The 27,386-nt window shown below is 45.4% G+C and overlaps 1 protein-coding gene and 1 long non-coding RNA gene across 4 annotated transcripts in view; one reads left to right on the forward strand and one right to left on the reverse strand.

Annotated features, from left to right (window-relative positions):
• Nucleotides 1-918: 918 nt before the first annotated feature.
• On the reverse strand, nt 919-4,220 carry MEX3B (mex-3 RNA binding family member B). 2 transcript variants are annotated; one of them, XM_064456293.1, is made up of 2 exons: nt 2,580-3,396; nt 919-2,446 (listed from the first exon to the last, which is right to left on the reverse strand). In XM_064456293.1, exons 1-2 carry the CDS (start codon nt 2,617-2,619, stop codon nt 1,002-1,004), a joined length of 1,485 nt encoding a protein of 494 aa, XP_064312363.1. In that variant the 5' UTR covers nt 2,620-3,396; the 3' UTR covers nt 919-1,001. The 2 variants fall into 2 exon arrangements, with proteins under 2 accessions (XP_064312363.1, XP_064312362.1); XM_064456292.1 differs by lacking the exon at nt 2,580-3,396 and adding an exon at nt 3,407-4,220 and having other exon boundaries at nt 920-2,446.
• The window catches only part of LOC135314277 (uncharacterized), a 42,657-nt gene continuing 16,465 nt past the window's right edge, over nt 1,195-27,386 (forward strand). For both annotated transcript variants that reach the window (XR_010373734.1, XR_010373733.1), the window contains exons 1-2: nt 1,195-1,268; nt 21,016-21,091. This is a non-coding gene — a long non-coding RNA (uncharacterized LOC135314277). The remainder of the gene's footprint in view (nt 1,269-21,015; nt 21,092-27,386) is intronic.

Raw genomic sequence — 27,386 nt, forward strand, 5'->3', positions numbered from 1 at the left:
ATACTAAAACTATAGTGGTGCAACAGAATTTTTGTAATTTCCACTGAATTCTATTTATACAAATGTTAGAAAGCTTCAACAGTTCCTTTTGACATATGTTTATACATTTCCATTTTTGTAATAATATAGAATAAAATATGCTTTATATCACTGAATAGAAAATATGCTGGGTGAAGCAGATTTAAAAGATTTTTTTTTCTGAACCTATAAAATCTCCATCCCAACAGAATACTGTTCAAAGCATTACACATTTTATGGTTTGTAATTCCGTTCACAATTGTGTGATATTAAAATAATACAGTGTTCTTTGCCATAAGGCCATACTAAAATAAAAAAGATTTAACCCAGCTACAAAAAGTTCACTGAACTTAAATTAAAATACTTGTAAACATCTTTGCAATATGAAATATAATTTTTCAAGTCAAAAAAGAATAAAATACTTCAATCTGTATTAATGCAATTTATCTTTAAAACCTTTAAACGTTTTAATATATATAAGAGATATGTTACAGGTTTTTTTTTTCTTTTTTTTTCTCTTTTTAAACTTTGATAAAGCTGCAGTATCATGGTTTTTTTTTTTCACAGGAACTTCTTGCCCTTTCAAGAACATTCAGAAAAGTATCCACCCATAAGATTTAATTATTTCGTAATAAGCATCCTAGAACTACCAGCACGTTTTACTAACAGTCCACACACCATTGTCATCATCATAAGCATCTTCTACTTTCAATATTTTTTTCTGGGTTTTTTTTGTTTGTTTGTTTGTATGTTTTTAAAAAAGAGGGAAGTTTTGGAAGCTTCGTATTAAAGTACAGTGTAAAAACTAGCCTAGCACTAGAATGGAGTCGCCCGTTATTATTTATAGCATGCACCCGCTGTCGCCACCACCGCCCCCCGCCCGCCCCCGCCCGCCCGCACCCCCGGCGCCGGGGGCCTCGGCGGCGACCCCGGCCCTGCCCCGGCCGCCGCCCCCCCGCCCGCCCCCGCCGCGGCGGCGGCTCTCAGGAGAAGATGCGGATGGCCTGGGTGACGGCGCTGTGGCACACGGGGCACTGCGGCTCCGTCTTCTCGCAGATGCGGTTGGCGCACTCCATGCAGAAGAGGTTGTGGCCGCAGGGCACCAGCGCCGCGATCACCTCGCTCTCGAAGCACACCGAGCAGTCGCGGCTGCCCTTCCGCCGCGCGCCGGAGGACGAGCAGGAGGAGCTGGACGAGGAGCTGGACGAGGAGGAGGAGGAGGCGGACGAGTCGGAGGGCAGCCCCGGCAGGTGGGAGCCCAGCCCGTTGGCGTACAGCGGGTAGGAGGCGGCCAGCAGCCGCCCGCCGGGGTCGCTGCGCACCCGCCGCGCCAGCGGGTGCTCGGGCCCCGCCGCGCTGCCGTGCAGGGGCGGGGAGAGCCGCGCGGGGGGCGGGGCGCCGCCGCCCCGCCGGGGGCCGCTCACCAGCAGCGCCAGGTTGGCATTGGCGGGCGCGGCGCCCGGGAAGGCGGCGGCGGCGGCGGGCGAGGGGGGCGCGGGCGAGGGCGGCGCGGCCGGGCCGCGCTCGAACTGCGGCCAGAGGAGGGCGGCCCCCGGCGGCGGGGCCGGGGCCAGGTCGAAGCCGGGCGGCGAGTCGAAGGGCAGCTCGGAGCAGCAGTCCGGGGAGGAGAGGACGTCGCCGCCGCCGCCGCCGCCGCCGCCCCCGCCGCCCCCGCCGTACACGTAGCCGTTGGCGCTGTTGTTGTTGTTGTTGCCGTTGTGGGTGAAGCTCAGGGCCGGGCTCGGGGGGCTGTAGTCGGCCAGGCGGGCCCCGCCGCCCCCCGCCGTGCCGCCCCCGAAGTAGGAGTCGGTGGAGGCGCTGCCCAGCGAGCTGGAGCTGTCGTTGCGGTAGTTGCAGAAGGGCTTGCGGCCCGGGGTGGGCGTGATGCTGGGCGGCGTGGGCTTGCTCCACAGGCTGCCCGTGCCGTTCAGCTCGAAGCCCACGTCCGTGCCGTTGGCGTGGAAGTCGTTCTCGTCCGTCAGCTCGATGATGCCGCCGGTGCGCATGGCGATGTGCGCCTCGATCTCCTCCCGGGCCCGGTCCACGTTCTCGGGCATGCCCGTCACCTCGAAGACCGGCTCCTTGTCCCGGCTCGGGGTCACGATGTAGGTGTGCGTCTGCTGCTGGATGCGCTTGATGGTGGCCCCCTTGGGCCCCACGACCAAGCCCACCACGCGATAAGGCACCCGCACCTGGATGGTGGTTTGGCCGGGCAGGTTCGGGGGTCCGGGAACGGTGCCGTTCAGGGCCGTGTTCTTGTTCCGCGAGGCTCGGATCATGGAGAAGTGCTCGGCCGCCGAGATGATCTCCCTGCGGGCCATGGCCACATCTTCCTTTCTGCCCGTCACAACAAAGAGCGGCTCCTCCCCGCGAACCGGGGTCTTGATGTAGGTGTTGGTCTTTGCCCGCAGAGCTTTGATTTTACAACCTGGGAACGAGATGCGGGAGATGGAGGGCAAAGGGGAGGGGGAGGGAGGGGAAGCGGCGGGGGGGAGAACCGGTTACAACCCACGATTTGGATGCAGCTAGGGAGGGGTAAAAAAAAAAAACAACACACCCACCCGAAACGCGTTGCCCCCTACGCCGGGTGATCGCTGGCATCTCGTCCAGGAGCCCCGGTCACGGTGTAAAGTCATGTCAGCCCACAGCCCTGGCACACGCCCAAAAGCATCGCAAGTGTCCACCGACACATCTGCCATGCGAACTGCCCCAAAACTACAGCGTGCAGTTCACAGGCACGGCGACAAAAAGAAAAAAAAAAAAAAGAGCGTGCAGAAAAACTGCATGACCAGAAAAAAAAAAAAAAAAAAAAAAAAAGCAAAATGCAAGCAGCCCTAACAAATCCACACACCCGCCACTCCACATTCCGGCTCAGCACTTTCCTTTCGGAAAAATAAAATCAGTTCTTAAGAAGGTGAGGAGCAGCGGCCGTACCGAATGAGCCACATTCCCCACTGCGGATGCTTTATTCCAATCCCATTGTTCCACTTCCCCACTCCGTTTCTCTTCCTTAAAAATAATCCACGATTTCTAACTTTGGGGGGGCGGGGGGGGGGGAGGGAAGGCACCGAGGCTCCCATTTTCTTCCCGTTTCCTCCTGCAAATCTAACTTTTGCAGCCGGAGGAAAGGAGCGATTTTTATTATTTTCGTGATCCCCCCCCCCCCTCCGCCCTCCCGGCAGCTGAAAGCGCATCTCGAAACCGATGCATAACGCTCCTCGGAAACATCGCGGCTGCTGCACTTTCTTTGTCTGGGGGAAGCCGGCACTGGGCACCCCAGCCCGGCTGCGGTTTGCACGGGAATGGCCAGTGCCGCATCCGAGCCGCACGGCCGGCAGCGCGGCGGGGAGACCCGCGCCCCCACACCCCCTCGCATGCAGGCACCCACCTTGTCTCCCCACTATCTCAGCGACATGCTCCGAGCTGGGCACCGGGACGCATTCAGTCATGTTCACGCTCTTTTTCCGAGGCTCGCTGTCGTAAATGGAGCCCGTCTCGTCGTTGTCCAGCCCCAGCAGGGAGAGCTGATCCAGGGCGATCTGAAGGGCTCTTTGGTCATCCAGGGTCTCTCCCCCTCCACCACCACCACCACCGCCGCCGCCGCCGCCGCTCCCGTTCCTCTCCATGTCTGCAAAAAGCGAGCTAGGCATAGTCCCTGTGTGTGTTGCACCCTCCTCCTGCACTCGGCTCAGTAGTAAAAGATCAGACACAAAGGAAAACCCAAGGCAGATGGCCAGCAGGAGAGAAGGAAAGGGAGGGTGGGCGACTGCTGGAGACCGGGGAGTTGTTGCCTTTTGCTTGTATATTTTGTATCTTTTTTTTTTTTTTGCTTTTTTTTTTTCCTCCTCTCAGTGCAATCCGGTTTATAAGATGTTCTCAGGACACCCCCCCCAACTCCCCCCCTCGAGGTTTGGGGTTTTTTTTCTTTCCTTTTTTTTTTTTTTTTTTTTTGGTCGGCTGGGGGTGGGGTGGGGGGGGTGGGAAGAGGACAGCGAGAGGAGCTCCGATGGCTTCCCCCCCTCGAGTTCCTCGCCGGCCACAATGCCAAGCGACGGCAGCGTTTCTTTAAGGAGCCCCTCCCAGGCTCCACTCCACTCACTCAGCGTTTTTTTTCCCTCCTCTCCCCTCCTCTGTCTGAGGCGCTGCTGCAGCCAGACGGCTCTGGAGAGGCGGGCGGAGGGAGGGCGGCAGGGACGGGAGGGGAGGGGAGGCGAGGGGGGGCCGCGCCGGGCGGCGGTCGCGGACGGCCCCGCGCCGCCGCCGCCATCGCTGCGCGCGCCCATTGGCCGGGGGCGGCGCAGAGGGGCCGGCGCTGACCGGCCTCTCCCACCCCCCCCCCACCCCGGCCCGGCTCCGCTCTTTGTTGTCGGGGGCGGAACAATACCGGGCACCGGCCGCGCCCGCCCCCCCCCCCGCCCCAGCCCGGCGTGCGCCCCTGCTTCGCGGGCTGCCGCGCTCCCCGCCCTCCCGAAAGCGGATCCGCTCCCGGCCGCCGGTGACGGGGTTGGGGCTTTATTTTGGGTGGCGGGTTTGTGGGTTTTCGGTTGGTTTTTTTTTGGCGGGGGGCGTGTGCCGCGATGGGCGGCCACGGCGGTCCTTTGTGTGTGTGTGTCGCCAGGCTCGGAAGGAGCGCGCTGCCGTCCGCGGCACTGCGGACACCGCCCACCCCCCGGCCGGCACAGCGACCGTCCCGGCCACCGCGCTCCGCGCCCCGGGGCAGCCACCCCTCAGGCGACCGGTCGGCTCTGCGCGCCCTGCGCCTGCGCGCCCCGCCCTCCGCCCCGCGCACTGCGCCCGCGCGGCGGGGTGAGGGGGACCTGCTGCCCGCCGGGCTCCCTCAGCGATGGGTGGGTGGTCCTCTGCGACCGTAGCACGGCCTGTTATGGGGGACCCTCTCCCCAGGGCTTCCCCGACTCCGGGAGTCCCCCGCGGCGGGACGGAGTCGTCCTCCCGGGGCGGGGGGGAGGGGCGGACGGGCGCCGGGAGCCGTGTGGGCCCGGGGACGGCGCCGGCCCGCGGCCGCGGTCGGTCACCCGAGGCGCGGGAAGGCAGCGCCTGCGGCCCCGGGGCGGCGGAGACGGTGGCAGCTACTGAAGCGCTGCTGCGTTTCGGGCTGCACGGGCCGTAAAGCCCGGCCTGTGTCCTCCGCGACCAGCCTCTTCGGCTGGCCTTGTTGGGGATCGAGCGGGGTGAGTGGCAGATACTGCGCTCCCCGGTTTCCCTCACCTTGCCACTTGCAGTTCCAGCGTTTCTGTTTGTAAGAGTCTGAAGGGGAAGAACACACCACGTGTAACTGCGCTGGCATAATGTCACCAACGTTTTATATCCATTTTGCTAAACCACTAGAAAACAGGTCACACCTGCCTCTTCTCTGGCCCTTGCATGAGCAAATCACTTGCTTTCACTTCTGCTGCCCCAGGACCCCTCAACCAGTAAAACCAGCGTTTTCACCAAGCACCCTGACACAAAAACCTACCTTCAGTCTGGTGGATAGACATGGAAGTGTCCTCACTGTTCTCATAAAAACACCACCACCACATTTTATTTCTCCAGCTTTTCTCCATGTCTCTATAGGCACCCACATTTACTTAGTCTTTGCCAGCTGTCAGGTACAAAAGACTGACTTTCTTACTGCAGAGAAATCAAATACTAAGTAATTGTTTTCCAGTATCAAGTTTGACAGGGACAGACATTTACAAGTGCACACAGATCTGTTTAGCCAGCTGCCTGTACAAACAAGTGTAACAAGTCACAGGTAATTGTTTACACGCAGTGTTTATTGCAAATTACTGTCACTTCCTCAGGATGTTTGCATGTTTTATAACAAAGCTCCAGTGGATTGTTTTCTAGCAAGGGTATACACTGGTATGTGATGTGATGTGGTGGTGTGCTTTCCTAAGTGCTTAGCATGTACCGTCAACTAAGGAAATTCTGTAGTTTCATATTTGAACGATTACTTATTTTACAAGTCTACACTTTATTTCCATAGGGAGCAGCGAATGGTTTCCACAGGGGGTAAATGACAGATTACTTATAAATGCTCAAGAATCCAGAAGGCTCTTAACTATTTTCAGTGTTGAGCATCTTTTTTAAACAGAGAAAAAGCAGATGGACAGAACCTTTGACAGCAATAAAAATGATGTTCTTTATTATTAAGTAACATAAAAATGAAAAGTCTGCTTCTTTGCAGTCTTTTTAACTCAAGGACTCTAAAATCTGTGATACGGAAAATAACTGTTCCCATTTACCAGACAGGGGCAGGACAGGACAGAGATGAGGGAAAGACATGCCAACATAGAGGATTATTGTTGTTGAAGTCCAACAGTGAGGGCATAAATACTGAAATGCAAAGATGTGAGGGGAGTGGTTGGGTTGTGCTTGGATTTCACCTGTTTGTCGTTTTGTTTTTTTCTCCTGACTTATATTATTATCCCCTTTTTTCTCTCCCTCCCTCTTCCCACCCCATCTGCTTAAACTCTGACTGTGTTTCCGCCCAGGCTACAGTACTGAACATCCATGTACTAACTAAGGAAAAAAAGGAAAACAAGTTATCTTCAGGTTCCTCTATAGAAAAAAAATTCTCAAAGCAAGATTCCGTGAAGATCTAGCTTTATTTTTTAATGTTATGCTACAAACTCTAATTAAAAATGTTTAAAACACATTTAAGAATAAGCCTGATGGTTTCTGGGGCCGGGGGAGAAGGAAGATGCATTTCTGGGAGACTACGCATGCACTGCTGTTTCAAGCCTCCCATGAATCGTGTGGAATGGGCCAACATCTTGGGGGCTATTGCTTTTTTACTAGTTTAGAAAACGTTTAAGTGCAAACTGCAGGGAATAATAATAATAAAAAAGTTATACCGATGTACCTTAAAACACGCACGCACCAAGAGCGCAGCCCGCCCCCCCCCCCCCCGGGAACACAGAAACACAGAATCTATGCAACAGCGTGCTCATATGGCAACAAGCAGTGCACACAAGATTCATGTGAATCTACTTATGCCACAGAAGTATTCCTTCAGAATAACTTAATCAGATCCAAGTTGAAGTGTTAGCTATCTACATAACCCCTTTCATTCCATAAAACCTTGAAACATATGCAGAATTACAGTAAACTCCATCTCTGGGGGAGAGACCAACCATCCACCTACCAATTTACAGCAACTTAACAAAAGCAGGAAGGGAGGATATATTACAGGCAAATACAGGACTCATTGCAGGAGGAGTGTAATTTTTGGTACTTTTAGTTTCTCTCTGTTATCATTTCCCAGTTGTGAGCAAGGTAATAAAACTTCCTTCCTCCAACCTTCATTTAATTAAAGTGTGAGGTCTTTGGGGCAGCGAGCTTACTGTGTGGATATATACAGCACCTAGCACGAAGAGGTCATGAATTAATCTGAGGCCTTTAAATGCTACTCTAAATACAAAGCATTAGCAATAATGAGAGTAGGACATATTTTTCATTTAGAATAGATGGAACCTCTGCTTTCAATGTATCATCACAAAGAATAAATTACGTGCATCTCAGGGAATAACTAAATTAAGGGCCCAGGAAAAGTATTTCATATGAGAGACTTGCAACTCTATTCTACCCCAGTTCCTTACACTTAAGGACACTGCTGCTAACTGTTACAGTGTTTACTGTAAAATTCTTATTTGCCATAATCTTACAAAATAACATCCCAAATTCCACAGGCCGGATCATCAAGAAGATTAGGAGTATAGTTTATTCTGAGACAGTGCATGTGATTATGGTGATAACATACCCACATTAACCTTTTGCATGTACAGTAGACTGCAATTAGCAATCTGCAGACAAATGACAAGTTCCTTCATTTCCTGTCATATGCAGCAATATACAAGCCAGATTTTCCCACTGAATCCCATATTAACCTACATTCGGTGGCAGTGAAATCTCAGAGCACCGTGTCAGAATTTGTCATCTTCGAGCGATGTTAGCTCCACCTCTTGACAGTTCCAGACAAGATGTTTGTAAACAGCTTACCCAGAATCTGAACAACTGTGGCTGAAAATGTTTATTATTATTTTTCCACCAGTTGTTCCAGCCACTTTGAATGCTTTATACTAAGGGGTGGGCAGAGCTCTCGAAACAGTATGTTTGTGTTAATAAATGACAAGAAATAAAATGGAGGTGGACTAGTGAGTGGCTTTGTGATACCTCTCTGAGATGGAAGGAGGCTCGGGGGTAGAGAATCTGCAGAAGTGCCTCTTTCCCGTGTGATAAGGAATGTCATATCAAAAAATACAAATGAAGAGATGATGCTGATGATTTTCCCCACGTGCACTTTCATCCCCATAATTCTACACCTCTCCCTGTTATAGAGTTCATTTGCAAAATATTTTTTTAAAAACAAATGTCTTCTGGGACAACTTCTGAAAAGCAACTTTGCCAGAGAAAGTCTCAGACCTTTAATAGTCACAATCAGTCCCTGCAAATGTTGATAGAGTACTGTAAACTTATAGCAGTTACTAATGGCTTTATTAAATAAACTAAAATGCTGGTTTCCAGTATATTAAAACAAAAACGATTTTTGTAATAGGCATCACATACTGTACTTTCTTCATATGCATTTGCTGTTAGTTTGACGTGAGTGATTAGTGCGTGCCTGTGTGTAGGGGATGAACTGCCATAGAAGAATGCACTTTTATTTAACAAGACTGATGGAAGGCAATTCAGAAAGCGTAAAGATGACTTTATAATAAATCAGAACCAACCAGCCAGATCGCCTGCCCACTTTAAAATTCTCCACCTGGATTGAGAGTGGCCTCCTTCATTTATTGTTCCATTCTGCCTCTCGCTTACGAACAAGGGTTATCGCACAGTATATCTGAATTAAATGGCGTTTAACAACCGTGCTGACCAGAGTTCAAAAATGAAAATCACTTCTGCCTTTCCTTTGCTCTCACATTATGTGTTTAGAGTCCAGCCTCCTGGGCTGCTCCTGTGTGCAGCGCTCTCAGTGGAGTGCTCCTCTGTGCGCGGCTGCGGGATTGGAGCTCTTTGTTACCATGGCCCTTGGGCCAGTATTCAGTGTGTGATGCAGCACTGGCGTCTCAAGTCTGTAAAGCACCTATCGCACTTGTGGGCACTGTCTATTAAACAGTGGCTAGTTTGAAAAAAAAAAAAAAAAAGATTTATATCTGTATGTTTAGACTGATCTAGATAACTCACAGATCTGTGGCAGCTCATAACCTTGAGTCTTTTTTCATCAGTTTTAATCTCTGAAACAGTAAATTATAATTAAATTTTAACTTAATTTTAATCTCTGAAATAGTTAATTGTAATTATGGTCATAAAATACATACAACCTTTGCTTCCTCTCTCCTCCATCCTTCCCCCCCACTCAGTGCTGCTACAAGAAGGAAGAGAAAATAATTATCCCTTTAATGCTAATTGTTTATAAACTCCTTTTTTACAGAGACTACGTTTATATACAATGCCTAGGCAAAATCCAGGCACAAATGCAATATTCATAATAAATGAGTAAATAATATATCCCTGACCATAATCCCAGTGCTGTGCAATAAAAGAATATCTAATTCCTGTCATAGAATTGCCTTCTAGGTTGAAGTTCAGCATATAAATACACATGGGAAAAGATTAGATTTTAATTGATAAGTATTAATCATCATTCATATCTGCCTCTGCAGGAAGCACAACGTTAAAACATCTAGTTAATATACTGTATAATGGGTAACCTTGAGGCAGAAGCTCTTGCATCTGTCTCTATCCAAGAAAAAAAATGTCAACATCAGCCTTTGTTGTAGCAAAATACTCTGATATCTGAATGGCGTTGCTGCTGCTGGAAAATTGACTGCCTCTAGTGCAATCCTTCCTAACCCACGTCCGGTGCCTAACCGGACAAATTAAAAATCTTTATCTGCGCACACCTGTACTTAGGAATGTTTGAAATCTGGTCTGGGTCAGAACACTGTGTTTGTGGTGCATCTCTGCTCTGAACAAACACATTTCTCATGTGATGCTCTCACTGCAACCACAAGGCGTTTGCACTCACAAGAGCATCATTGAAGACACTCGGGCTGTTCATTGAGAACAAAGCCATTAATGATTAATATTGTGGTAGGAGAAAATGTAGCAGTACTTCTTGGCAGCTGAAATGTGGCAATGTCTGTCCTACATGCAAAAGACTCACGAATACCTTTAGCTCTTCTTACATAAGACAGTTCTTATTAACTCTGTGGGAAGATAAATCAAACAAATCCCCCAAATTAAAGGAAAGTGAAGGAGATTTCCACATCTAGAACTGGATATATATACAATACAGCTCTCTGACTGACCCAGCAGATGCAGAGATGTATTTACGTATCACAGACATTACTGTCCCAGCAGATGCTGCAAAGTTGTCACTGACACAGACGCTTACTGTCCCCACAGATCTGTATTTTGGGAGAGAATTTTCGTACCACAGACACTACTGTCCCTATAGAACCACATCTGCTGGCAGAGTTATTGTTTCACATACTCTTTTGCCTCCAGCAGTTGTGAGAGACTGCCAGGACGACAAGCATTTCTGTCACAGCAAATGTCCATCTACAGGGAATTAAATTGCAGCTTAAACTACTCTTCTTCCCAAACCCTAAGTGTGGGCAATACTGTCAGGGAAGAAGCAACATAAACCAATGAAAATGTAATGATGGGCACCTAGAACATCACCGTTAACTCTGCCTAAATACGGCATTTGGCAGTGCTGTGTTTGGGGATGTGTCAGGAGGAGAAAGAATTACTTGTGCCTTCCTCCCACTCTGCCTTTAACAAGTATTTGTTCTGAGAAACATTCAAAGGAAAAAGTGTCTGATGCCACTTTCATATAATAGATCCAAGAAAGCACAAGTCATTCATGACTACCAAGTTGACATCCTTAATGCCCCGCTACAGGGACCAGGTGCGTGTGCTAGGTAATTTTTCAGCTTGCTTTTGAACAGAAGCCTCCAGTTTTGCTGGAGGCATTTTGCATAACAAGTTTCAGAATTTCCAGTTTATTAACGCCAGAAGATTTGAGCCCCAGTTCTAAAGTCCTGAGAGCAGAAATAAAGGGGAGGGGTTTGTTTTTAATCCCTTTAATTTGGGCCATCATCTTTTGAGACTCCACATCATCTCCTCTCAGATTCAGGGTTCAGCAGCAGCACTGGGAGTTCTGCTCCTGTGCAGCTGTGCTGCCAAGCAGCACGCTTCCAAACATGAGGAAGAAAATCTTGGGCCTGTGCTAAGACATGACTATGGCTAGACTTACCCTCTGGAGTGAACTCGGCCTAAGGCCCATACCAGAGCATGTACTTACATATAAATAATATGCGTGGTATGTGAGCCTGGACTTGAGAGCTGTCTTGGGCCTTTGTTTGCCTGACTGAGTAGATGTATCCCTTATGATTTGGTACCAGAGAGAGAAAACCTCCCCTGGTAATTCTGCAGTAATGTAAACCCTACTTGAAGAAACACCATCTAACTTTGGAATTCCCCTGTGGGGAGTCTGGGCATTTATCTTTATCTGAAGCATCAAGAGCTGTCCATTGGCAAAGGCAGGACACACAAATTCCCAGAGTAATAATCTGATATAGCACAGCGAAACCTACTTCCTTGGAGCAGATTGTGGGAGAGCATCAAGATTTTGGTTGCTCTGCCAAAGCAAACAAGATGTTTCAAGCCCCATCATCTGCTCTGCAGTTCACACCCTTCCAGTGCTATCTTTTTCAGATGCCATGCCACACTGGTTAGTGGCAATGGTGTTGTCATGTGTGACTCATTCCATTTTACTGGAAATTAGAAAACCACATGCTGCACTGAAGAACTGCTTATTTATGTAGTCATATCATCCCAGAGAGCACTCCTCCTGCCATTATTTGTATACAGATTATTTCATCTAGAATTTCGGAAATACAGCTCTTAACCAGGGTTTATTCAGAGGACAGATTAATCAATAACACGTTGCTCTTTTCAGGGCCCGTTGAGCCCTTCGGACTTTCCAGAGCCACCCTGAAAAAGCAAATGGTATTTTAGAAGAGTAGCTTCGTCATTATAGAATGTGTGGGAAGCAAAACAGAACAGATAGCAGTGGAATTGGAATTGTGTTAGCAGAAGAGTCTGTCATGTATTTATCTGAGCTTTGGGCAGGTGAATTTCACCCACAAGCAAAAACATAAACTACTTTTGTCTGTTTGTTTTTTTGTTTTGTTTTGTTCTGTTTTTTTATGGAGTGCCTTTATAAAGTCTCCTCAAATATTTCCTGAACAGATCACAATGCTGCATTTACCGTAGTGATTAATGCTCAGTATGAGTGATGAACTGGCACATTCAGGACAACAACAGAAAATGCTAAGAGATGTCAACAGTGCATTCTTTCTGTGGAATAAGTATTACCAGATAAAAAACATTAGTGGTTATGAATAATATTTTATGGCAACAACAAATCAAGCTGGCTAAATTTTGTTTTGAGTTCTGAAGCACAGGTCTGGAATTACGTGTGTTTCCAAAAACTGCATTTCCTAGATTATGAGTTTTTCTAGCCTTTATAAAATTAGCGTTACTAAAGCAGTAGCACTAGGATCAGGATCAAAAGTTAGATTTGATTGTGTGTTGACAGGCAAAGGCTGACCTCTACGAATTCCTGAAGTAACAGATTGCCATACCCTCTACAGATACAGATAAATCCAGTCTTATCTTTAGATGAAGAAACTGTTAAGAAGATTCAGGCACCACACATTTATAAAGAAAGAAAATAGAAATGTGAGCCATTCTTTTCTAAAGGTTAGCACAGCTTAAGCATTCCTGAAAATATTTATTGTCATAACAGGCTAGACCAACTGAAATATTCTTGCCTAGGATTTGGTCTTTCACATTCTCAGCAATCCTGATGACTTCAGCTGGATCACATGGCTGCCATGAAAAGCAGAGTTTAGCAAGGAAAAGGAAAAGACACAAAGTAGTTAAAGACCATTTGGAAAAAGACATTTGCTTTCAACATTACTGACTATCCCTCAGGACCCAAATTAGAGTTCTGTTATATTTTAAAGCATTGCTTTCAAGCTTGCTGGAAGTGTCAGACAATTTGAATAGATCTCCATTTTAATTTCCAATCTAGCAATATGGAACAGCTGCCATAACTTCGTGCAACGTGGCAAATTCGACATCCTCATTCCTCAAATGGCAAATCATCAAGAAGGGACTCTGAAAAAAAGCATAATATGCTTCCACTTTTACTGCCTTTTAGTAACTCCCAGTCAAAATTGTACTTTACCTAAAAGAACCCAAACCCTCAATTGTATTTTTAACTTGCACTGTCTACACCAAGAAGCAAAGGTGTTGGGTGAAAGTTGATGGGATTTCTAGAACTCTCTCTCCTACTTCCAGCCAGTGAGCTGGAGGTTAGTCTACATCCTTCTGGCTTATGCATCATGCTCAGTGTTCAAGGCACTCGAGTCAGGACTTCCTCCACAGCTGTACTGGGAAGATGTAATGGAACAAGCCCCAGCTCAGCCTCACCAAATCTGCCTTGTTGAAGCCTCTGGCTTCTACAGCTCTGGCAGCCAGGGGTGAGAGCGTGAACTGAAGTGTGTCACCCTCACGCTTTTCCTGCTACATAGCAGAAAGAAAATCTTGAAAGGGAGATGGAAATAACAGTTATTGTTTTCTTAGTTTTTGTATTTCAGACCACATTAACTCAAGGGGGAGGACTGAATCCACAGAAATAGCACTTTGGGATTCAGATGAAAAACCTTAGCACTGTGCCCTACTCTGGGACTGTCTAGACACAGACAAAGACAGCTCGGCCATATTCAAGGGAATTGGTGTACATTGGTGTACGTTTCTGAGGACAACCCCATGTTACATGTACTTTGAGAAAGAATATCTCTTTTTTTAGAGTGCTGTCACGTTGATGAGTTTGTCCTGTTACAGGAACAATGTCCCATCTATCACATTTTGTATTCATTCACAGATTACATATTGTGTGCACTTAGATAAAGCTACCTCCCACTCTTCTCCTTAATTCTGAATAGAAAACTCAAAGGAGTTTTGAGACCTTCACCACACAGCATGATGGCACCACTGCACTGAGTAAGGAGAAACAGAAACACCCAGCAGAGATACTGTTGCTCCAGGATGGACTATTTGTTTCTAGATAAATAAAACATAGTTCAAAAGCCTCCAGCATGGCTGATTTCAATTGCTAAACTAACATCTCTCTTCTCATTTCTGCAACACTTCTCCACTACTGAGATTGTGGTTTCTTGCCTTCCACACGATACAACCAACTTCCGACCCTCAGATTCTTCCCTTTGATAGTCTACATTTCTCATGAAACTCAATCTCCAAGCGTAAAACCCTCACTCACTAATCTGTTTTCGATTACTGATATGCTAACAGGTACATTTATATATTGGAGAGGACACACGTCAGGGTAGCATGGATATCTCTTCCTTGGGTTTGCCTCTAGCAGTTACCATTTGAAAAACAGAAAGCAAAACAGAAATGTTAAGGTCAGCATTTTCCAAATGGATTCCATCTTCAGATGTCTAACTTGATACCATTTCCAGTCAATAAGAATAATTTCTTCACAACATTGGATTCCATCCCACCTTCTACCACACAGTCAACTTAGATCCCAAGGGAACAGGTTAAGAACAACAGATAATACAGGAAGGCAAACAGGGAAGGTTAACTACATTTTCCCTCCATCCTAGAGTGGTTGGACATGGCTGCGTGGGACTGAAAGCAGGCTGCCTGATCACCTCCAACACCTATTTATATCACATTGCATTTTCTTTCATTAATGGAGACCATAAGATATTACTTTAACACAACAACAAAAAATTATCTAAAGAATTACGTCTCAATTAAGCCTCAGTGAAGTGAAACCAGGACTTATTCACCACCAAAGATGGAAGCTTTCTGTTTTGGTAGTTTGGCTCATCAATATGCCTAAGTTTTCCTCCACACCTAGGAGAACTCAGCTCAATGGGAGTCTGTTCAGTCTGACTCAGGCAGAGATCTCCCCTGCACAGCTTTTCTGAGCTACAATAATTCTGTTTCTTGGAAGGCCCCATTACTGCCTTCCTTACTTTCACTACAATTCCTGCCAGTGTAGCTTGTGGACTCTGGTGGCATAAACATATTAACTTCACCTGGCGATGAGTGATTCTTTCTCAGCCTGAGTCCATGCCAAGACGACCCTAATCTGCTCAAGAAATTATAAGGCGTGCAGCTATTTGCACTGAAACCCCTGCAGAAACAGCCCTCCCCCACTTCCTTCTCTGCTAGCTTACTCTAACAGCAGGCAGACATAAGTGAAAGGAAAAACAATGAGAAAGGAAACTTGGGAGGGACAGGTTAGAAGCAGAAGGAAGAAGCAAAAGGTCTGACTCTGCAGACCGTATTCATGATGAAAAGCATTTGCACAAAAAACCTAACTGCATTCAGTGGGACTGCCGGGCTGAGTAAAAGTGCTATGAGTGCAAGCAACAATTGCAGAGGCAGGAAACAAGTAGGAAAAGAAAGAAAAAGGAAGCCCCACATGAATCAGACACCTGGACAAAGGAGAACAGTCTCATATACCCCAGGAAAAACAAATCAACCAAAACGCTAACTGCCTTTGAGTTATTGCAGAAATATTTATAGAGCCTTTCCCGACCTCTGCCTCGCTTCCTGGCAGGCAACACCACAGAAAGAATCTTTACCACTGGCATCCCCTTCTTCTACCAAACAAATATTCAGTCCCTTCCCAAAAGCACAACAAAGGCAGTAAGAGAGACCAGCCAGGGACATGCTCATAGGAGATGTAGTAACTACTGTTACAGGAGTGAGAGTGGGCATCTCTTTCCTGCATGATGAGTTGGGGGAAGAGCGTTGATTTACATTACTCTCAGCAAGGAATAACACAGGGGCCAAGGAAGTGATGGTTTCCACCAGAACCCCTAGTCTCTTCCACATGGTCCCTTCTTTCCTTTCTTTACAAAGGATGATGAGACACTGAAAAGGTCTGGATGTCCCGTAACTATTGCTGCTTTTCCAGTGAGCTCTTTAGGAATTCTCAAAACAGCTTCCTTGACAGAGCAATTCTAAGTTTATAAATCATTAAAATAATGCATTTATTTATCAAAAGCTCTCCTCCTAAAATGAAACACTGGAGAGCAATCCAATCATTCCAATGAATACACGTATTTGAGTTCTCAGGACTCATGCTAATTGGCACTTTTCAAAATGTTTCCAGTTAGGTTTGTCCATAAGCTTGAAAAAGAAAATCAAAATATGCCTCTTTGAGATGGGCTGATGTTTGTGAAACAGAACTATTAAATCAGTGAGACCAGGGACTGAATTCAAAGCAATGACGGTTTGAGATCATACGTTAAAGATGACAAGATCTTTCTAGATCACCTCGAACATGAAACACTTGCAGTACTAACTTACAAACATCTGAAAAACACACAGTACCACCTACTGGCAATTATTCATATATGTTATTTACATACTGATAAGCAGTAACAGTATGTCCATATTTGATTTGCATGAACTTTGCTAGGACAAAGATCAGGCTTCATCTTTACAATTACTAGACTTGTATTTGTGCATGTAGTTCCCACAGTGTGTGACCAGTTTATTTTCTTAAGTTCCTTTAAGTAAGAGTTTAAGCCAGAATAGCCATTTATTTAAATACTTCTCATTTAAGGCTGTTGCTTTTGTCAGTGAGTTCTTTTAACATAAGATTGGGGGGGGGGTTTTGCTCAGCCATACAGGGCTGGTAACATGGTATCACCAGGCTAACAGGCCATGTGATTTTACACCCACTGTTCTGGAAACTGGGCATAAATTACAATGGTGGTATGGGACCAGGGAGGAGAATTTGGGCAAGTGCTGCTCCTAGGTCTGACCTCTCTTCTGCACCAACCACAGAGAAGCCTCTGAAAAGGAGGGCCATGGCTGGATAGAGGAGATAACACAGGGGGGCGATCACACTGTGAAACATCTTTTCCTCGAGTGATTCCTTCCCTTTTGCTGCAGCTCTCACCTTCTTGCCCTAAGGTTCACAGTGATGGCACAGAAACATCTTGGAGGTAAAAGTGCTGTGATGTATATGCCAGAAAGCAATGTTCGTTAGAGGGCCACACGTGAATAGCACAAACATCATCTTTGCTGTGCTTGGATGACATGTTTTTCAGCCTGCATGATCTCTCTAGAGACCTTTGCCTGCTGCCAAAATCTGATTGCTGATGTGGTGCTGATGTGGATGATGCCTAGTTTTGAACTATATATGACTTACACCAGTCAAAATACAAGTCAATGGTAGGACTCTGTCAACAGCACCTGCACCATGACTGAGTCCTCCTGTGAAAGGAAACGTGTGAGGAAAGCTGGGACTGACACTCCTGAGTCACTCTATGACCTGCAGTGCACTCAAACTCAGTACAGCTACTGCCATTTCTTCCATGAGATCACCTTTCAGAGAGGATTTTGGTACGTGGGTGGTAATGTTAGAAAGATTGGCTGCCCCTGATGTAAAGGCTCATTGAAGGCCAAAGACTGAGACTGTGAAGAATTACCCCTGCACTTCTATGGGGGCACCTGCCCACATGACACCGAGTTAAACCTAAGACAATGTCTATCCAAAAGTCAAACCAGCAGCAGTGGAAGCTGATTGCCAGGTACTGTAGTCCTGCAGGAGAGCCACCTTTTCAGTATCTTATAAATAAAACATTCTATCCAACAATGGCATTGTATGTATATAAATAAATATTTAAGAACTAATAAACCTTGCTACATTTATAATTAATATATATGTGTGCATATATATACAGTATAATTATAGTTTAATTATGTATTTTTTTACCTGAGTTGATTTTCAAAATATTTTTTCTGCTCTTGGATCTTAATTAAACACAAAGTTTCCTGCTGGCAAATATCAGTCTAGCTCAAGACAGGCCTTCAGATATGCTATGCTAATGCCTGACACTCAGGAACAGACACTTTGCGTTCTCTTCAATATGTGCATTACAAGTAGTATTTTAATTGGGCTCCCAATTCAGAAATCTGGAATGAGCTTGTGAGTCATTTTTACAAGTTGACTCACATGCTGCAAAACTGAAGAATTTGATGTGGGGGAAAAAAAATAAAGGCAGAGGGTGGATTTCTGCACATCACTGTCACTGGGGAAAGGGGTGAGTTTGTTCCTAGTACCCAGCTGCAGCAGCAGTGGGTTCAGCCAGTGCATCACTTGGATGAGGCTTTTTTGTCTGTAGCTGTTGAAGAAAGGATGCTCTTAGAAGGCTTTTGTTTTCATGAGAGCTGTGATTAAGAGATTATATCAAGTATTATAATTTTGAGGCTCTTTCCCTTCAGAAAGGGACCATTCCTAGCATCACAGGATGGCTGGTTTCAGTGTGTTTCAGTGATTGCACTTCTGCAGTTCCATTTTAAGACTGGTTAACATATAGACAATAGGGAGAGGGATCCTCCTCTCCCTTAGGTGCCAACCCTGCAGACTCAGATTGGAGACAGTCAGATTAAGTTCTTTTCTCCTTGCACATCACCACTGAGGAAATGTCCTACAGCTCCCACTATACCCATGTGAAAACCCTGTTGTCTTTCTATTGTACTGTCTGCATTGTTTGTGCATCCTCAGAGCCTCAAACCATTTGCATGGGTGCAAGGAATGAGAACTCAGTCAAAACAAAGCAAGTGGAATCAAATCTATCCTCTTTTTGCTGTGTTAGCTTCAAACAGCGGTAAAAACCATATTTACTTACTGAAGCAAGTAAGCGTGAGCTGCAATACACAGAAACTGCAGGTATGCTGAGTAGAAGGCTTCTTTGAACTGTCACTTTTCCTGCTATAACCACATTTTAACACTTTTCTTTCCATATCCTTAGAGGATCCATACAATACACAAATGAAAGGCAGTTTCAGAGAAGGCAGAAAATACCAGGGTGTTCTTCATTGTCCCAAGGACAAATGCCAGAGCCCTTCTGGGACATTCAGAACATCTAGTCACTGTATCTTATTCAAGAGAAAAGCCATCTGTCAACAAACTAATCACTGGACAGATTCAGAGACAACTGAAAATAAAAGCCAATACAAACGTGCAGATGAGGTTCCAGTCAGCAGCTAGCCACAGAAAACAAACAAATCCTGTCCACAAAGCCTGGCACTTGGGTCCAGCCATTTTTCACTGAAGTCAAAAAAGTAGAGGGGGGGATAATGTGAAGTGATCTTCAAATGTAAACTTTCAAATCAATCAATATGACTATGGAAAGATGGGCATGCACCAAACCTGGATCCAAACCCTACCTCCATAAGCCAGCAACAGCAGCAGAATGGAGTATGAACAGAACAACTGAGCCTGTTACCAGATGTTATTAGCCGTAGTAAAAGCCCTACTACTTTATATTTAAACATTCAATAATACTGGACAATATGATGCTTAGCTCCTGGCTGAAAGCAGCCTCCATTTTTTATTAGAAACACACTATGTACCTTGAGTGACTAATGCTCGCAGTGGCCAGGATTCTATCACCAGGGAAAAGTGAAGCATCTGCCCCATGTGTGGGCCCAACTCTCATATTTTTTTCAGGAGCGTCTTCTATGTCAAGGGACTTGATATGTGGACTGAGATCTTTGCCAGCCTTCCTCTTGAAAAATGAAAGCCCTCTCCTGGGTTACCACAAATACACTTTCCTCAAGCACGAAGCCACAAAGGAGAACCCTCTGCAAAGGTGTTCCTCAACGATGAGGCTCTGCAGTTGCTTAATTTTCTAAACCTCACTTCAGGATGTCCATACAAATGGCAAAAGGACTTCAATTGTTTTGATTCTGCACCAAATCTGCTTTCCTATTGGTGAAACAATTGAACAGCATAGGCGAAAAACAGGGTATTTCAGAATGTTAGTGTGTGCCATGTTAAATACACAGCTGAGTTAGGCTTCAGTTTCAGCAACATGAAACATGAAAGTAGTTCAGCTTAGCACTAGCCGAAATCAACCTGAAGGAGTCAGAACTTCTGAGAGCTAAATTCATAATTGCTGCCTTAAAGGCATCACTTGAATAAAATTAAATGCATTTCTCCAAAAGCCTCGCTAGCATAGCAACTGATTGGCTCTTGAGGATTCCTATAGATACTTGTCATTCAGCATGAAATCAGGTCAGCAGCTAAAATTAAACACCCACCTCTCCCCTGCACCGCATGTGGAGTCATCACTTTTAGTATTGCTCAGCCTCTGCCTCCCCAAATGGGTTCATTCTTACCACAAGCTTAAAGGATGTCTTATCAGGGAGCACTGATGGATACAGTCATTCCTGTTCCAAGATGAAACTGTTGGGAATCAGACTCGCAGTCCTTTTGACTCCATCTGCATTGATTAGTTCTTGGGCAGCCTGCCAAGGCATGGTGCTGCCTCTTACCCTCGCCACTGTTAATCTGCCTAAGCGAGGCCTGCAAGCCCGACATAAACTGCAATTTCTCTTCATTAGTGTGATTCTGCCTGCATGAATCTGATAACATATGGGATATTATCATAAAACAGCCTATTTCACCAATTCATTTTCTCCTTTATGAAGATTATGAATGTACTGCAAGTGCATTGGGCAGGATAAAACAGAGGAGTCTACTGTACAGTTTATCTTTGATTTAGTTTCTAAAACGCAGATAGCCTTTCTTTTAAGCTCACATTTCCCAATAATCCTGTGCTAATATATTATAAAAACTGCTGACCCTCTCTCCCTGATTTCCTCTAGTTCATTATGGGGCTGATCCACACTACGTGTCACTTGCCTAGATTGAGACTTTAATGATGAACAGAGCTAGCAAATGCCACACAATGGAAAAAAATGGGAGGTACAGTAACTGTTTAGTCAACCCTAATCACTGCCACAGTCTGACTAAGCACGAGCATGAAACATGATCACAGTTTGACTACAGCTTATGTAATTCCAAACATGTGCTTTATGCCCCCCCTCTCTTCCTGCCTATTTCAGATAACACAAGTCTGCTGGAACGGGCAGTTTCTGCACAGTTGAATGAGCGCTTTGTCTGGGAACAATATGGATGCAGGTAGGCTCCTACCTACTTCTGAGATTTATTAATTAGCACATGTCCCCATTTAATGAAGCCTGCGTGCCCTCTACTGGTACATGCATGCATTCCCAAGAACACCAACACTCTAAAACAGAAGAATCTTACGTATAGAACTGCTGTGGAAAGCTCCTTGGACAATGTGTGCATGCTTGTCCTGGCGTGCTTCCACAGGCAACTTAGAATAAAATGAGATTAAGACCCCCATTTTTTCCTAAACATCACAGCTGTTTTGTCCTTAAAACTGTTAGATTGGTTTTATGCCTCTGTTTTGAGGGTGTTTTCTGCTAAAAGATACCTTTATAATCGCAGAGTGCATGTGTCTCAGAGATTTTGCACACACTGATCCGTTAAGGAGTTGGAGTAAGGGGATGTTGCAGAGGACAGAGAACACAGAAGCCTTCAGCAGCCATAGACTTGTTCTGAGCTGCTCCCAAGGAAAAGAGTTCAGCTTTTTGGGATTAATCCATTATCAAAAGCTAGACTAACTCCTAGCTAATCTGTATCAATTACTGAGTACAGACACAAGCAGTAGAGGTCATTTTAATAAGCAGTTCACTCCTTAAATTGCTTCCACTGCCAAATCAAGTCAAGATTGCTAGGGATCATAACTAAGGAATCATTAGCTTAACCCATCTGACAGACTTTTCTGCAGACCCTTCTAACTATTTATACTGTCAAACAATAGCAACAGCAGACTCTAGAGGAATATGGAATGGCTCTTTTTAAACAGAAAAATAAAATACAGCACAAGCCACAGGGTGGGCAGGATGAAAGGGGCATCCAATGACAATAAATATGCCCATATACTACCAGCTGATGCCAGTGCCCAGGGAGAAGCTGATAGTTCCCTGCAGTTGGATGGTTCCCAAGGGGAAGGGGACATGCCCAAGTACCACTCATACATGGTAGTAGAGCAGAGGAAAATAATATCTTGTCCTAGACCATGACAAAATCTGTGAAAAAAAAAAAAACCTCGAAAAAATGGATACTTTCATCCCTCACTAATGGCATTTAAAACAATAACAAAACCAAAAAAGGAAGCAGCTGAGGGCATGGGTGACTCCCTGCCTTGGGAAGTGTGTTGGCATATACTGATCTGTTCCTCCTGGCAAGTGCACAGCATCACTGGCACAGGTGGCACTGTGAGAGCGTATTAAAAGGGTTAACCATTGCACATCAAAGAGAAGGTGCAGGCATGAATGTAATTGAAAACTAGCTGGCCCAGGGCATATTAAAAGCTGTATAAATTTTAAACACTGCTCATCTACAAGACTCGACTCTTGAGCGCTGACGTAGTGACCTATGCCAGTGAGGTTTGGTTGCAGGAGGAAGTTATTGCTTAGATGCATATCAGGGACTCCTATCTGTGTTCTCTTTCTTTTTAAACTGAGCAGAAGCTATTGCATCAGCATGTGAGTGAAAACTGGAGTTAACTGCTGCAGAAGACAGAAATGTCAAACAGCCTGTCAGGAATAGAAATTAGAGTTATATTCAGTCCTGCCTGGATGAAAGTGTAGCACAAAATGACCTACAGTGGCATCTTCTCTATATTTCTGTGATTCCACTTCATTATTAAACTCCATTCTCACTGTGGTCTCATCCAGACTGCAGAGGTCATGGCCAAACATGGAAGCAAACACAGCATTAAACACGATTTTATGACAAATGTACTGCTATTTCAGCTCTGTTGAAGTATTGTGATCCACCCTGGGGAAGGAAGGGGAGCCAGGAGACAGGTGGAGGCAGATATTTTTCGGAAGTGCTAAAAAGCATGAGTTTCAAAGCACAACCTGGCAGGAAAGGAGCAAGGAGGCTCACTAACCCACAGGTTCTAATGCAGTTTGAAACATGATCCATTTTACAGAGTCAGGATACAGCAAGTGTCCGCACTGTGTTTCTAATAACACCTGTGAGAGCAATAAGGGACACTGTTCAGTGCTGTTGCAGGTATGAGAAGCTGGGTGTGTAGGTGAGCGAGAGATGGAGCCAGGCCAAACACTACAGGCCCAGCTTCCTGCCATACACACACACATTATTTTTCCAAATCACAAGCTTTTTCATTTCTATTTCAAGGATGCACACATTGTACTAGAGACACATTCTCAGTAGCAAGTATCTGTCCCTACATGCCCAGATTATTTTTCTATAGCTACTCCTGCTGTCTGGTGATGTCTCTTAGAGCTATGTGACTACCAGCACTAGTCGTTCTCTCAGCCATTCCACATTAACTACTGAAAGCAACAACCCAGATTGCATAAAAAAAACCCTCTTCTATGTCTAAAAACTTCATTCTGGTTGTACATCCTCACTTAGTATTTTGTTGGACTGTGTCCTGGTTTCGGCTGGGATAGAGTTAATTTTCTACCTAGTAGCTGGTCCCGTGCTGTGTTTTGGGTTTAGGATGAGAATAATGTTGATAACACACTGATGTCGTAGTTGTTGCTGAGCAGTGCTTACACTAAGTCAAGGACTTATCAGCTTCTCATACTGCCCTGCCAATGAGGAGACTGGAAGTACACAAGAAGCTGGGAGGGGGCACAGCCAGGACAGCTGATGCAAACAGGCCAAAGGGATATTCCACACCATGTGGCGTCATGCTGAACAAAAAACATGGACAGAGTTGACTGGGGGTGGGTGGGGCATGGCTGCTGCTCAGGAACTGGCTGGACATTGGTCAGCAGGCGGTGAGGAACTGCATTGTGCATCACTTGGTCTGCGTATTCTTTTATCATTATTATTTTCCCTTCATTTTCTGTCCTATTAAATTGTCTCTATCTTGACCCATGAATTTTACCTTTTTTCTGATTCTCTCCCCCACCCCACTGCCGGGGCAGGGGGAGTGAGCAAATGGCTGTGTGGTGCTTAGCTGCCTGCCAGGTTAAACCACGACAGACTGGGAGGAGACTAGACCACGTCCCTTTCCTCCTCCTTCTGCTCAGAAGACACAAAGGAGACACAAGAGCTAGGAGACTGACTCTATCTTTATATATAAAAATCCTGGGCAGATGGGAAAATTCTGCCTGATTCCAGAAGCTTTTATACACACACAGAGATATATATTTTTTTTAAACTGTTGGCCTCCACCAGCAACAAGACGCTGGCCAAGCAGACCTGTGGCGTGTCCCACTACAGCTGTGCTGGTGGAGCAGAAGGGATGAGGGAGCAGTTGGCTCTGAGCAGCCTCAGTCCCTGCCTTTCTCTTGACACTGCCTGCAGGCACAGGTGCTCTCCCTGCTGAAAGGTGCCTTGCCCACTGGGTGGTAGCAGCATAACTGTCAGACCAGGTTTCTGAACCAAACAGGGTAGCTTCCAGAGCCAGGTGTGAATTTTCCCATCTGGCCAGGACTGAAAACATGTTAGGTGGTTTAGCAGATTGCCTCCTACCATCCTTGAAGCTGAGTGCAAAGGAAGAGGAAGGGAAAGAAATAGAAGCTTTAGAAGAATGGGGTTAGGTACATTATTACAACTTCCAGCCTGTGAGGACATTAGCAGAGATCTTCAAAGAATAAGATCTTGAGGTGCAGTGGTGCAGAAGATTGAGGGGGCTGGCAGTGGGAGTCCAACAGACCTTGCTAGTTTGTGGGCCATCTTTGTTCCTCATTACTAATGCTCTATTCTGCTTAGCAATGGGTGCACAGTAAGATCTTGGCTAACAGAAATAATCATGCTTCAGTTGAAAAGTTCAATTCAGAAAGATATTTATCACTTTTCTGGATCCAGTTAATGCCTGGGTGTTCAACTCTAATGTTTATAAGGTTGCCTGCCAGGTCTATCTTCATTTCTCCTACATATCCTGATAAAGCAAGGAAGAGTTATACAAGGTTGGATTTTATTCTTTTAGTCAAAACAAGTACAGAAAAAAGTTCTTAATTTCCTGTGAACAGATCTGGCTCACTTAGTGTCTTCTACTGCCTTAATCCTAAGCATAGAGTGAACTTAATGCTTGGCACTTGTTATTGCATGTATCCTTGCTACTAACAACCTGCAGCAACCACAGCATTCCCTGCAGAATCATAGCAAGTAAAACTTTTCTCTCATTGGTATTTTACAGAAGGAAATAGACTATTTCAAGATTTTTAAGAGCAATTCCTGTACTCAGAAAGATCTTAAAGTCTAAGCGATCTGGGAGTACTCACGAACAGTGACCCATTGATAAACCTAGAGAATGAAGTCCTGTTTCCATCCAAACAGCAGATAGCCTGCGCAGTACAAGTTCCCCCACTTCCACCTCAATCTTGTTCTGACGTCATGTCTAGGACTGAGAAAGTTGCTTTAGCCTCCACATCCATTCAATCATACTATTCTTGGAATTAGATTTGTGCCTTCAGGCCTCAACCAATTCAAGATTCAGTTGTATGAAGCATTCATAACGTGAGACAGTCCCTGCCCCAAAGAGCTTACCATATAAATAGCACTTTCTAAAAGCAAAGAGCACACGAGTCAAGCTTTGCATTTCTGTATCAGACCATCCACAAGGATGCTAATAATTGCCATGATAACTACAGTTTTATGATGTGAAAATCTTGTCTATTGGGAATCAAATCTCATATCCAACAAAGCAGCCATCAGATGATGGCAACTATTTTTAGGCTACTTCTGACCTTTCAGAAAGGACTGTTCAAAAAGATGATTAAACTACTAAATAAATTATGCAGAGAGTTGAATAGTCTGAAGAAAATGTAACTTCATTTAGTCTTGCATAATGCCTTTGGTAACACGGTTAGATTCTTTTGGCCCACAACAGTCAAATTTTCCACTGTAGTGTTAGGATGAAGTTGGGTTGGTTATTGAGTAATAGAGAGCGCCTTCTTATTTGTGCAAACTTCTTAACCTTCAAGAGAACAAAGATTAATCCACAACATTGAAGAGACTGTTGTCATGAGATCCAGTCATAAGATTTGTAGGGACTCCTGCAGGGGTTGCAATCCTTAAAACTGGTTTGGAATAAAATCTGACAGATGGGAGCACGTAGAGAAAATATTTTAAAAATAAAATCCAACGTAGTTATTAATGATGGAATAAAGGAGGTTCTACCATTGCAGTAAAGAAATCTGGAGAGCAAAGACCAGTTCCAGTGCATGAAGCAGACACTGCGAAATAGGAAGACAAGGCCACCTGGTTCAGAGTCTGGTATCTAAAGCACCCAACTGGCTTTCAAAGCAAGAGCTCCTCATTTTGAAAATGACTTCTGAAATCATCACCAGTGTACATTCAGACTGGCTTCTCTTGCTTCAGGCTATTTTTGTGTTAACATGGAAGTGACATAAAGGGACAGCTCTGTACGTTAAAGCAAGGTACCTAAAGGACGCACAGCCGTGTGGCACAGGCAAGCATCCACATGTAGCTGTAGTCTGTGTGGTTCCAAGAAACTGGGGACAAGATTTTCAAAACTGTTTGAGATTGCTGACCTCACCCTACTCAACATCAAAATTTCCACGCTCAGTGGGAGGGGATCTAAGCAGATGCTGAGCAAGCTCTTGAAAATTGCCTTGAAGGATGTTTGGTAGTATTTGAAAAGGGGTGGGCTATGGTGTTCACATGCTGTCTTTGCCTGTGGCCATACTATACTGACCTGCTTGTGACAGTTGCATCTAAAGAACTCTTAGCAAACACTCCTTCCTAATTAAAAATGGACCAGTGAGTTTCTGAAATCCCTTGAGTAGGAAAGAAGCCTCCTTTCCAGGCTTGTTACATAAAGCAGCCTGAGACAAGGTGGGCTCAGTTTATCATATCACCTTTCTCTGAGCTGGTAAATGGCTTTCATTGTGGCTTACAATAAAGTGCTTAACACTACCTGGGAGTTGGTACAGCACTGATCAAGTTGAGGGGCTGGGAAACTACCGAGCCATGATCATGTTAGAAGATGCCTCCTTCACTCTTTATAAAATCATTACTTATCTACCCAGCAAATAAAAATCCTGAAACATCCGAGTATTGAAACATCTGAGGCTTTGCTGCCAAACCTCTCAAAACAAGGGAGAAAAAACAAGTAGCAAGTGAGAACCATACAAATGAAGGAGCTCAACTTTGAGAGGATTAGCTGTTTAGATAACTTGGATAACTTGGGGGGAGAAAGGGAACCAGGGAAAGCTGGAAGCAGTTGGCTTATACAGCTCATTGAAGAGCAAGTTCTTGATGAGGAACCAATGGAAGTAGTCATCGGGCTAAAAGGCTGAGCTAGATGCAGTGGAGATGGTGCTCCAGCTGTTTCTGCTTCGATAAGGGCAGGTAGGTCCAGCCCTGCGTATTGTATCTGAAAGCAGCTAGAGCA

This window comes from Phalacrocorax carbo, chromosome 7, assembly GCF_963921805.1.
Source record: "Phalacrocorax carbo chromosome 7, bPhaCar2.1, whole genome shotgun sequence".
NCBI classification, from domain to species: domain Eukaryota; kingdom Metazoa; phylum Chordata; class Aves; order Suliformes; family Phalacrocoracidae; genus Phalacrocorax; species Phalacrocorax carbo.

Coding starts and splice junctions, on each gene's coding strand:
- MEX3B (XM_064456292.1), bottom strand. CDS start 3,668: ATGCCTAGCTCGCTTTTTGCAGACATGGAGAGGAACGGGAGCGGCGGC. Junction 2,447..3,406: donor TGAGATAGTGGGGAGACAAG/GTGGGTGCCTGC, acceptor TCTCGTTCCCAG/GTTGTAAAATCAAAGCTCTG.